Below are 13,769 nucleotides of genomic sequence, written 5' to 3' on the forward strand. Positions count from 1 at the left end.
AGATGCTGAGAGTCATGCAGGCAAAAGTGTCCCGTAACGGAGAAGGTAGTGGTGGGGATGGGTAAGAGTGAGGTGGTGGGGGTAAGAGGATTATAGAGTATACGTTGTCACGGAAACAAGTCGCCTCGGCGCGAAGCGCCGAGGCCTACACGGGCACGGTTTTTTTTTATTTAATGGACAATACAAAAAGTTAGAGACAAAGTTCTATTTTCTGAATTTTTGAAATGTACCATTTATTGAAAATTAACACTTTATTAACAAATTAAAAAACAAAATCCACTTGAAGTATTGCCTCCTTATGGTTTATAAAGAGTTAATTTTCAATAAATGATAAATTTCAACAAATTCAAAAAACCCAACTTCTTTATTTTTGTTAATATTTATATTATTCTCATTAATAATTTAATTGAAAAACGGCATCAAACCCTTCACTCCCCCCCTCCGTGGTAGTCTTACTTATCTGATTTTAAACAAACAATTATAGCGAGTAGGTTGCTCGATGTACGACATAACACAATCTCACAAGAGAAGATCATAACACAAAAAAAACAAAAACAATCCTTCTCCGCTAGACCTGTCCCACTAAGACTCCCGGGGAGCGACATTCCTATATCACTTTTGAAATATTAGTTTAAAATGGGAAGAGGAGACTTTAAGATAGTTAAATCGAGTAATATTTAAAAAGTGCCTGAAATTGAAGAACGGCATCAAACCCTCCACTCCTTGTGCATGTGAATTCATGTGAAACCCCGGCAATTTATCAGCTCATCATTAATTTACTCTATCATATATAATGTCTTCTTGGTTTATTAATAGATCTGTTTGGTAATATATATTCTTTTTTATCAGTTCATTACTCATTTCTATATAAGTTAATACATCTTTTTGGTATTGATCTTTAAATTTCTTAATATTTTTATTTATTGGGAGGGATGTCTTTTCATACTTCCACCTCATAAAAACTTATATTAGGCTAAGGACGAAGCATAGAAATTTCCAATAACTACCTGTACAAAATAGGCTTAACTGAAACTTTTCAATGCAATAACAAGACCCTTAAACATATTATACTTCAATGTTTGACATAGAATTACCAAAGAGAAATATTGTTCAAAGATCTAGATACAGATCAAAAATTATTTATGATAGTATATTAAAAGTAACAGAGTATGCAAAAATATGTTACATACATAAATATTTGAAATCTATAAACAAAAATGTACAACAGATATAGTTATGGTATAATATATTAGTAAATCAGATATATCCAACTTAATAAGGTAACTGTCCTACTGAGATTTTGTAGAGTATAGTTAGTTAATATTTCTCTGTATAGAATAAACCAATGCTACCTACACAGGGGAGGGGGGAGAAGGCCTGTGTTATGGGTTGAAATATTGGCCAAAATAAACTATTTTTTGTATATCTTGATTAAACCCTCCACCATCTCCTTCTAATTCGCAAATGGTCATCAATCATCTATACATAATTTTTCTCAAAATTTTAAATTATCCAGAAAAGAAAATCAACTGAAACGTATGTCTTAATAGTGGTACTGTATTTTAGGAATAATAATTTTAAAGAAAGTTTATTAAGTTATCACATCAAGCTAAGGTGTTCCAGTTTTTTTATTTATTTATTTTTGTTTTTGCATCTAAGTGAAACACATGACAAAAACAAAGGATGATAGCATTTATACAGAAATATGATTTTGAAAAAAAAACACTTAGTAGAGATCAATGAATTTTTCAGTATTACTTTTAAATACATTAAAAAACTAATTTAATTGATTATGACTCGTATAACTACTCACTGCTCCTGCTCCTCCTGCTACAGTCTCATAATAGCCCCAGTCACTCTGACCAAAGGTGATATTGTTCATACATCCCTGGGAGGCTGCGACAGCCTGAAAGGCTTTGAGGATGACGTCAACAACCCTCTGAGAGGTTTGAACATTACCACCTACAACGGCTGCATTCTCTGATGGATCCAGTATAGAGCCAGTTGGTATTATAGTTTTTACAGGAGCCAGACAGCCCTAATATATATACAATTCTATGAATACATATGCCTATAATTGTAAAAATTATTTGAACAGAAACAAAAATACTATTAAATAAAGCTTAGAATCAAAAGACTAAAGTTGTTTATGATGTACTTTACATAAGATCTTCCTCATACACTTTTAACTTCAATTATCATTATTGCTATATTTTTCCTGAAAATAATAGACATTTCCATTATATTTCACACTTTTAGGGGAGTATATTTTCACCTTATTATGATTCAGTATGTGAGGGAAAATGATAACTAAAATAGGAATTTTCAAGTTTTTATGTATGACTTTACCCACTATGATAAGCCATTTTCTATCCCTGAGTTTTTTTTTTGGGGGAGTGTTGACATCTCTGATTCAACCTGACAGCCCAGATGAAGTCCTACAAAGTGGAGCAAAACATTGGTTAACAATAAATAATTTTCTTTTACTATTTTAATACCTTTATTGACCGCCACCTGAACTATCTTCCTACAATCTATTTCATAAGGTCAACTATTTTCTTCCAATATTTTTTGTTTCCTTTTGACTGCACCCCTGACCATCTCCTTTATAATTTTAAATAATAGAATTTGCTATAACTTAATAAATTTGATTTAACTTAACAGTAGAAATCATTATTTTAGTTTTGATAATAATTTTTGACTATTTACTAATTGATAAATAATAATTTAAACAAAAAAAAGATTAGTATTAAAAATTATTCCAATTTTATTCATATACCTATTCAAAAGTAGATATAGTTTTTAAAAAGTAATGTAAAAGATTACAGATTTTATTAGTTTATCAGAACTACCTCCTACATTTAACATTTAAAAATTCTATCCGCTGTCATCCCAACCAATCCTAACACTACCCTCAACACGTATGCCGATGACACAAGTGTGCTCAGAGGTAATAATAATAATAACCCTTTAAATGCATCCCAAACTCTCCAATCCCAAATCACAGCCCTCAGAGAATGGTGTCGTAATTGGAGGATTAAAATAAATCCCATCAAATCAACTTTACCCTTCGTCGTAAACCTACTGACTACCCTACAGTTTCTTTTAATAATGTTACTCTTATCCCTATCAAACAGATCTGCTACATTGGACTACATCTGGAGAAACGACTAACCTGGAATCCTCACAAAAAACTGAAAAGACAGGATTTCAACTTTTACAGCACTTACTAGACAAACGGTCTAAACTTCAAATTCATTACAAAAGGTTGACCTACATGACTGTAATAAGGCCATACTGGACATAAGGAGTTGAACTTTAGGGCTCCACTAAACCTTCAAATTCCTCTCATATCCAATCCTTACAATCAAAAATCCTTAATTTTCCTTACTTTGTCACAAATAAAATCATACATAATTCCTCTCATATCCAATCCTTACAATCAAAAATCCTTAATTTTCCTTACTTTGTCACAAATAAAATCATACATAAAGACCTTAAGTTCCATATGTAACCGAACTAGCCCGAACCAGATATCATTCTTTCCATTTTAAACTCTCTAATCACCAAAACCTAATAGTTTTTAATCTTGCTTCCTCTTCCATTCCTGACAATCCTCTGAGGTGCCTGAAAAGAAGATGGGCACAAGACCTACTAATGTAAAAATGTCATTAGAATGCTACCAATGGGTAGTTTCTCTACATGGCTGTATCACTCAATTATAACTGAGATCAAATTTACTGAATGTATTATAATGTAAAGTTGTAAATTTCAATAATAATCTTTAAAAAAAAATTCTATCTATTAAGATCTAGTCAAATTATTACAATGTCATTTATACGATTTTAACAGGTCATAAACAAATTAGACAATTTCAAATCACATTGACATTCTTTATCGACTCAGATAAATGGATAACATAATTAAATTTTACCTGGTTCAATGGAACATCATACCCAACCATACACCTGAGGCAATAGATGAGAGCAGATAAAGTGACAGCTTTAGGAGCATTGCAATTACCCCATACTTCATGACCACTTCCACTGTCAAATAAAACAGTGATTGATACAGATTAAAAAAACATTAATAAATCAATAAAATTATGTAAAATTAAATACTAAAACAAATATTGGTATAATGCCACATATAAATTTACAGAAAATGGTGCTTTTAATAACAGTAAAAAACAAAAATTGGAACAATATCTTTAATGACAAAAAATAGCATTAAAAAAACTAATAGAAGCTTATCCTAGCTCTATTTATCTGATTTAGTAGATTTGAGTTTGGAGGGTCGTCAGTGGAGAAATGTTTATAGAGAACGATTGTTGGTATTGGCATCAAACCTTCGGGTTAGCTAAGTCTTTATTATTAACTGTATTTATATGATTTTTAGACTTTTGGGTTTGAACCTTTCAGTTTAATCCTTCAGACAATAAACAAAGTGTTAGGGTTCTTCAACGGAAACAAAACCACATTCTAAGGGTAGGGCTCAAGATCTCAAAAAAGATGGTGATGTCAAAATGATGGGAACATTGCACACAACAGGGTAAAACCATAATCTTTTCCTGAAGCTGAACATATCATGAAGGTTTTGTTGTCATTTATTTTATGATTTTAATTGAATAAACTCATTTCACAACTTGCGTTTAATTTTCTAGTTTCTCTGTCTTCATCTAAAAGTATGAAATTTATTGATTTTGAAATATACAATACATATATTGAATTTTTTTTTCCTAATGAGATTTAAAAAGAAGTGTTTTTTTTTTAATCAGAATTGATAACTTTTTAATGTTTAGTTCATAATATTTAGATGGTCTAAACTAAAAATAATATTGATCCAAGAAATCCCTGAACAATAAATTGATAATGTAAGTGCTATTAAAATAATTAAAAATAAATTTTCATAGATAAATGACTTGCAGAAGTAAAGAATTATAGAAGTATGACTTGATTAGATAGAATTACCTGAAATCACAAATAGCAGTTCCTGAATCAATATCAATTTTAACTGAAAAATGTATTGGACTCCCATCATCCATATAATCAACAGCAGAGAGGAACGTTTGTTTGGAATTTCCATCATTGTACCTATTCCCAATATCTTTCAGTAGATCCCTCACTGCAGTTTCAGCATTTTGCTGAATATAGCTCATGTAAGCTTGGACAACCTCTAAAGAATAGTGGTCAACAAGTTCTTGCGTCAATTTAATTCCCTGAACAGAAAGAACAATAGTAGATTTTCTAAATGCTATGTTTTCAATCCTGCTCTAAGTTAAGTAAAATTGCACATCTAAGCAAAAAACAAATAGATTTCACTCCCTCTACTTGAGTAAAAAAAGTAATAATCTTCAGGAAGAGAAGAATATCTTACTTTTTGATTAGCAGCAACCTGAGCCTTCAAATCAGCAATGTTATCCGCTAAATTCCTAGTTCCTGATGAGCCTGGAATCTCTCCTGGTTTCATCAATTCAGCAATCAGCTCTTCCTCCATAAATTTTCCTCCTCTAACCAAAAAGAAACTCTTAAATGATGCTCCTTCCTCTAGCAAAGTTTTAGAGTGAGGAGGCATGGAACCTGGAGTAATACCTCCTATATCAGCATGGTGTCCTCTACTTGCTACAAAGAATACTGGATCAGGAAGGTCTCTAAAAAAATACAAGATTATTTCTAAATATATTGTACTCTGACAAATTTTGAACATAAAAATTATTATTAGGGTGTTTATAATGCAATTACAGACAGTTTTATGTACATATTTATTTACAATAGCTGTGAGATAAAAATCATAGGGCACAGTTTAAAATAAATTTTTTCTTCTACAATTTTTTGTAATGTTTAGTCTAATGTAATATTATATCATATCATTGAAGTATGAATGATGTTTAAATTTTTAATAAAGTGTAAATTTTTCATGAAATGAGTTAGTTAATTGAAAAACTAATACACCATTAAATGTCAATTTAATCAAAATACAGATGTTAAAATTATTTTAATTTTTTATATATTTCTATACCTGACAATTCTCAACTTTACTTTTACCTAATTATTTCTCCAAAAATTAGGAAAAATTGGAGAAAAATAACTCTATATCTGCAGAATATTGCACAGAACAAACCAAAGCTACAGGACATCTTTTTCTAAGCCATATTAACATCCTAAAAGTTTTTTAGATTTTACGAAGTAAAGCAATAGTTTGAATTTTTTTTAAAATTGTTTATTTCTTGAAGTTTAACACATTTTTCTTGATTGGAAAAAAAGTTTTAAATACAGTTCAATACAAATCATTATGAAAACAGTTCATTAGCACATCCAAACTCAAAAATTCATTCATTTGTGTGAAATAATTGTACTTCTTGATAATTCCATTACAGCTTCAACAAGATGTAAGAGTACCAATATGGATAAAGATGTCCTATGACTGATAATACATGACTTAGGTTTTCCTGCTTAACACCCATCAGAGTTATACTAGTTTATCTCCATATTTTCCTTGATTTGTTTTAGTTTTTCCCAGAAAACAGCAACTGAATGCTGGAGGACGATCAAGAAATTCCTGTTGATAGTTCATGCGGTCTATGGCTTAAGGTAATATTGAGAATTTTTCCTAACATATAATGTTTAAAAAAAATCATAGAATTTCAAAATATCTACATACAATACACCCTTATGGGGCACAGGAAGGCACTAGAGATCTGAAATTTGAATATAGGAGTTTCTTGTGAGATTGTGATAAGCATAAGTTAGAAGGCATTTATTGTTCTGGGTAACTTTTACATACAATACCAGAAAGAGCTGTTGGAATTTAATTTATATTTATATTAACATCTATACATCATCGGTCGAAATACTACTGATAAGTTAATTTAATACTTAATAATTTAAACCTCCTTAACAGCAAAAATTTTTTTGATTATTTCTAATAAAATCACTTATTATTGGGATTTCAATATTCTCACCTAATGTAATACAGAGTTAATTACCAGTCTTGGTAATTTATTTTGAGTTATCTACCTTTTAGAATAGTTTTAATGTAAGGCTGGACTCAAGGCAAAAAGGGAAGAGATGGACCTTGTACAATAATAATTCAATTAAATTAAGAAAGACTGTTCTAGCACAGGAGAGGAAAAAGAATCCCTTTGTACCCTAGGTTTTTGACATATCTTATCAATGAAAGCTTTCCATCTAAATAAACACACAGGTATTTAATGGAAGGAAAGCAATAAATGAGTATATTTATCTCGAAGTCTTTTATTTGGTCTTTAAATCATAAACATAATTACTGAGTACTAATGTATGGCTTTAAATATTATAGTCATGGTCCATGGAAATGTGTTATCTTGGAGTTGTCCATGGAGAGTATGGAAAAGCACTATACAGACTAGTCTCAGAGTTAAACTGGCTGAGACCATCCTAGAGGAGCACAAGCTGAGGTGGCTTGGACACCTCCTTAGGATGGACCAGGAAAGAACTGCCAGGAAGACGTATGAGACTCTCATGTGGAGGGAAGAAGGCCAAGAGGAAGACTGCACATTTCCTGTGAGGAAAGTGTTTAGGTAGTGGGATATGGACTGGAGTAGGAGAAGAGAGATGGTCCAAAAATGAGTTATCTAATCCAGACTCTACAAATCGTAACTCCACATTGTGCAAGTGGTAAAGGGGATAAAATAATTATAACATGACATGACATGACATTATAGTCATGGTTTCATTAAGTCATAAAATTCAAAATTCTTATTAAGCCATATGCACACATAAGTGATAGTAAAATAATTTACCTGTAAAAGATACTGTCTTCAATACATTACCTAGCCCAGAAGGGTGGGAGAGGGACAGTGAAAAAAAAAATCATTTACTTACTTGTAAAAGACAGGAGTAATGACAGTGAAGTCAGGGAGATGAGATCCACCAGCCTTTGGGTGGTTTGTCAAGATGACATCACCTTCTTTTAGGTCTTTACCAAGTACATTCATCTAAAAATCATTAATAATCGAGTTAGGGTAAACAAAAAAAAAATAACGTTCTATTTTTATTATTATAAAATACATAATATCATGCTGAAAAAAACAAACCTGATTCATAGATGGAAAACCTTACAGATCATCATATTTCATTACCTTAATTCGATGATAACCTCGAAAAATATTCAACTACTGTAATAATCCAGTAGAGAGCCTTTTTATTTTAAAAATATTAAAATCTCACCCAGAACAGGTATCGACTAGAATTGAATTATGTAGCAGAAAGAGATGGTATTAAAAAATTTTTTTTTACAATCCATTAATATTCTTGATCATGTTACCTAAACACTTAATGAATCTATTTTTATGTACTTGAGTGTTAGTGAAGAATTTTATCAGTTCAACAGTTTTTTTTTTTAAGACTTATGATCTTTTAAGATTGAAGAAGTTAATCTGTCAGATGAAATAGAAACACTTTGTAACGGTTTACTTATTCTCCATATCCTCCCTTAACCTTTGGATATGTATCTTTACAATCAATTAAGTTTAAGACAACAGTTGGTGTACTTGCATTTGCCGATCTCAAAATCACCAATTATATGTGAGTGAGGTTAAATAACAGTTACATTAATGCAGTATAACTCGTAGCATAGCATCTGGATAACTTTTAGGTAAGCTAATCTTTGTGGTTACTATAGATGTAATTTAGCCTTGACAAAAGTTACTAGGCAGGAGTAATCTTACAATCAGTAAATCATGATTGGTTTAAAGCCCACAATTTGTCAATGAATCTTTTTATACACTCACATGTACTTCAGCTCATTACCAAAGTGATTATTTAATTGTTGGCTGATTATATAATTTAGTACATTCATTTATACTCGATACTCTGATTACTTAACTCTTCTTATTTGGGAAGGATGATGAAAATCTTCAACATTCAACCTTCTAGAAATTAATACTGAGTCACTGTCCATAAATCATCCTTTTAGAAGTTCCATAGATGTTTTAAGCTAGCCTACAATAAGATGTAAGTAGGTTTTCTTGATAAGGTCGCCTTTATGTCTATATTTCCTTTTATATAGAAGCCTATAGTTTTAAGAACCACCAATAGTGAATCCACCTAACATTGTGGAAATACTAGATCTGAAGATGGCTGATGCTTAGGTGAGAGGAAGAAAAACAAAATAGCAATTCTTTTGGGGTACCATACTGGTCAGGTGGAGGATGGCTGGATAGAGTGAGACCAAACACTCACTATTATTGACTACAATAACTATTTATATATGAGCAATAAATTTAACACAGTTATAACTGCTAGACCCTGAATGACAAGTGAAAAAAAATCATAATAATAAATCAGTTATTCTTAAATAAAAGAAAATAATAAGTATGAACCTGATATTGAACTGCCTCCTGCATCGCACCAAGATGAACTGGAATATGAGGAGCATTTGAAACAAGACCTCCATCTGGACCAAACAGAGCACATGAAAAATCCAATCTTTCTTTTATGTTGGTTGAAATAGCTGTTCTCTGAAGAACCCTAATTTCACAATAACACATAATTAAAACAAGGTATCAAGGAAAAAATTATGATAAAGTACAGAAGTATAATATATTACATTTATTCATTAAAATACAATCAACTACACTTGATCTGGAGACAACTAATAGGAAACTACTGTGATAGAGAATAGGATTAATACTAGCAAATTTATTTATTTATGTAACAATAATAAAAGAAAAATGTTGTTCTTTTAGTGAATAAAGAATAATATGTGTAAATAAGGCTTAATGCATTATATTATTAAATAGAATTTATTTGATCAATTGTATGGTTTTATGGGACACAGCTAAGGCAAGGCTAGTCTTAGAAGGATAGACAAAAAAAAATTATTTAAACATAGGATTTATAAGCTATTTTTGATGAATCATGAACAAAACTATTTTCAAATTTATGAATGAAATAAAGAAGTATTAAAGAATGAGAAGTTTTAAAGAAATATATTTTAGTATTTTCCCATTGAAATATAGGTCCCAAATATGTTTTTGAATTATATTTTCTAAAAATAAGATGAGAATAAAATGCTCTAAATCATAACATTTTATTAATAAAGACTGACTATGAAATATGGAAAATACAAAATAATAGAAAAGAATTAGTAAGTTAGAGTTTTTGATACAAAACAAATTATGAAAAATATGTGAGGAAAAATCGCAACATTTAATTGATATATGTCGATCCACCAACCATTTTACCAATAAGGGACAAAATATTGTAAACTTAAAACCACTATTACAAACTACAGAATTATATCAATTAATGATTTTATTTCTTGTAATCCTAATGTGAAGAAGTTAAAATAACCTGAAATATTAAAAAAAAAATTTTTTTTAAAAACCAGAGGCGAATTTAGTTCATATTTTACATTTATAGTAAAATAAAACATTAAAAATATTGATTGTTACCATGAACAGTAAATTTGCATTGTTAAAAAGATATGCATGGAAAGAAGAAAAAGAGGTATTATAGAGAATAGGATTAATACTACCTAATTTTCGATATGTAAAAATAATAAAAGGAAAATCTTTTTTTTAAATTTTTTAAAACCTATTAACAGTAGAGTTTGGATTGGAAAGTTAATGTAATTAATTAATTCAAATGATCATTTAGATTCAATTAAATCAATTCATATTATACAAAGTTAATCTAATAGAAAGTGAATAAACAAGATAGATTGATATCATATCATTATTAAAGATTCTATTATAAAATTAAAATAATATCACACTTGTCTAGGAGAGTGATCAGATATACTACATAGATCCTAGGAGAGCATACCTGCCCATTTGCTCAGCGATGCTCATAAACCTGTGAGAAAACACACTAAGCTGAACCATGTCCAAAACAGAACTGACAGGCTTCGATGCAGTTTCAACATCAATACTTATATCACCCTTGGGTGAAATCTTGGCTACACATAATGGTTCCACAACGATTGTACTTAAATCATCAATGATAATTGCAGGACCACTTATCTCATGACCATTAGTAAGATTCTTGCTTAAGTAAACATTACTCTCTACAAAGCCTGAATTTTCAAAGTAGACTTTTGTGACCTATAAATAAATTAAATAAAACTATTTAGGAATAATACCAATAATATAAATCATTTATAGTTTAAGAATAAATGTAATAAAAGTTTAGTTAGCATCCAATTAATAGAAATCCTTCAATTCTAGCACATATCTGTCATATAACAGAATTAAGGCAGTTAATCATCCCTGATTTTCAAAGCATTAATAGTGGCCACAAAATAAGACGCAGGTCCCTAAGAAATTGCAGGACGACACCAAATTCAAAGTTACAGACATTGCAAGTTGGATTACAGTTTTACTAAAGCAGTATGTTACTTAACTTCAGCTCTGGCAAATATCTCTACTACATTAGTGGAACTAAGTTGAGAAACAGATACTGGAATTTGTGTTTAAAATGGTTAAATAAACTGCTCTGATAAAAAAAGAAGCATTTAAAATCATGAGATTTCTCTTTAACAATCATTCAAAAAACAATTAAATTTTGGAAAATTAAAAATAAATTCAACACTTCATATTATCATACTTAAAATTTAACATACTTCAGTGTGTTTTTCTCCCACTTTCTCAAACACATAAATATCATCATTTAGCAAAAATATGTAATATAGAGCCTGGAAGCCATAGGATTAACAAAATCTGATCTTACAGTGTCAATCTGCACTCTAAAATTTGGGAGTCTATTCATTTTTGGTTTATTATTTTCAATAATCATTAACCAAGAAAAAAAATATTGAACCTTCTCTGAAAATTGTAAATTTTAAGCAGCAAGATGTGCAGAATCCAAAAATTAAATAAAAATAAATTTGTCTATCCATCCATGGTTTTTTCTGAAAATAACAGTTTTTTTTTTTTTAATTTGCCACCAAAGTCATAGGTCAGCCGACAATAATTCTCGAAACTTGACAATACCATCTGTCTTTTTATTTCGAAATGGTGGCCGATTAGATGTTTGCATGTGATATTCATGTTTATTTTTATTTTTATAGATAGTAAACACTAGATTTTTCTGATGTTAATATTTTTTTCATTTATAATATTGCTGGTTGTTTGAGTACCTGAAGTGCACACAGTGGTCCCCACAGAAACAATCTCTTAAAAATCCGAATCAATAGACAAAAAAGCACAAACTGATTTACATGCCAGTAATTCTGATAATTCCTTATCAGTATACATTTTTCTGGACATAATACAAAACAATTGTGACACAACGAAGAACACATGTTAACAGAATAAAGCCAGAAAACAGAGTGATAGATAAAGCTGCAAGGGAGACTAGAGCAGGTAAACTAGTACAGGAGCCGAAGCATCAAACCCAGTCCAAAAAGTATACATTAGCAAGTAATTTTAAAAATTTGTTTTTTACAAACCTCTACACTAAAATACAGAACTGGTGGTCCTAAAAACTACTAAGCAGCTAATTAATTTGCTAAAGCAACGAATTATGAAATGTCAGGGTTTTCTTTCTGTTTTATACCTACAAATCCTAAATGGTAAATCTTAGCAAAAATGTTATACAAAAACCAATTTAAAGGAAGGGCAAGTAGTATGGTCGTAAACTTTGACTCCAAAGGTCTATGAAGTTAATATCATAGGAGGTTTATGATAATACCAATTGAAATAATGATTACATTATGGTACTAATTTAATAGAGAATTTAATGTTCTGTAATTTGTTTTATTATAATGTTTTTTCTAGGAGGCACCATACCTTTGTTGCTTACTCTTAAAGTAAAATTAAAAAATAATTGTAATAATTATTTGCAGTTTCATGTTCTATGGGTTGAGTTTCATGCATCTCAATCCTTTACGATTACAAGGGAACAAAGAAAAAAATGAATATATTTATAATGTATGTATATATATATATCTTTTCTTTTTTTGTGAAACATCAAAGCTATAATTTAAGGACTTTTTATTATAGGCGTTTATAATATTAAAAGTTTAGTGAAGCAATTAAAAATTACAATAATCAGTGTAACCTGATTTATAAGAACGCATGTTTTACAAAAAACAGGCAAGAAATTAACCATCAAATTCATTTTAATATGTTATAGGAAAGTGATCGAAAATAAGCTTACCCTGTCAACAAGCGGAGGACTGGTTGCTTCTGGTAGATCTACCTCATCAACCAACTTAGTCTTTCCTATTCCTCTCACTCTGATATCATCAATTAATATATCTCTTCCCTCAATCGTAAAACCATATTCCGTCAAATATCTGTATATTATATCAACTATCAATAACCTTAAAGATAAATTTTCTTAAGGAGGCATCTGGACCATTTTCTGGGCATTTAACAGCTAAACTCAATATAGGTCACAAGTTTTATATTTCTTAATCTACATAATTTTAATTTTCATAAATTAAGAGAATTTGGGTCTAAATTCCTAATTTCTTTTATATTTTTATATGATTCTTATCTAAAACCTGGAAACCAACATATAGGCTGAAAAATTGGTATTCATAAAACAATATACAATGTGTTGCACATGTTTCTCATTACAATGGTCGACTATTCCATACATAATCAAAACAATGATTCCGAATCATGACTATTTAATATATCAGATTTAATATTAAACTGGTCAACATGTTCCCCATTGAACTATAGTTCTTCTTTGTACTAAACAAAGGATTATAAATAAACAAAGATACACTATATAAACAAACTATCTTTACTGTGTTAAAGTAAATCTTTGTTATTT

General features: G+C 29.9%; 1 protein-coding gene across 1 annotated transcript in view; it reads right to left on the reverse strand.

Moving 5' to 3' along the window:
• The window catches only part of LOC106680229 (5-oxoprolinase), a 41,783-nt gene that overhangs the window by 7,714 nt on the left and 20,300 nt on the right, over window positions 1–13,769 (reverse strand). Inside the window, exons 11-18 of the mRNA XM_067045023.1 lie at window positions 13,143–13,281; window positions 10,809–11,086; window positions 9,362–9,509; window positions 7,863–7,975; window positions 5,377–5,650; window positions 4,971–5,218; window positions 3,935–4,046; window positions 1,814–2,038 (exon numbers count right to left, since the gene is read on the reverse strand). Of these exons, the coding sequence (XP_066901124.1) occupies window positions 1,814–2,038; window positions 3,935–4,046; window positions 4,971–5,218; window positions 5,377–5,650; window positions 7,863–7,975; window positions 9,362–9,509; window positions 10,809–11,086; window positions 13,143–13,281 (1,537 nt within the window). The remainder of the gene's footprint in view (window positions 1–1,813; window positions 2,039–3,934; window positions 4,047–4,970; window positions 5,219–5,376; window positions 5,651–7,862; window positions 7,976–9,361; window positions 9,510–10,808; window positions 11,087–13,142; window positions 13,282–13,769) is intronic.

Source organism: Halyomorpha halys, unplaced genomic scaffold (genome assembly GCF_000696795.3).
Source record: "Halyomorpha halys isolate HHAL.00 unplaced genomic scaffold, Hhal_1.1 Scaffold251.1, whole genome shotgun sequence".
Classification (NCBI taxonomy): Eukaryota; Metazoa; Arthropoda; class Insecta; order Hemiptera; family Pentatomidae; genus Halyomorpha; species Halyomorpha halys.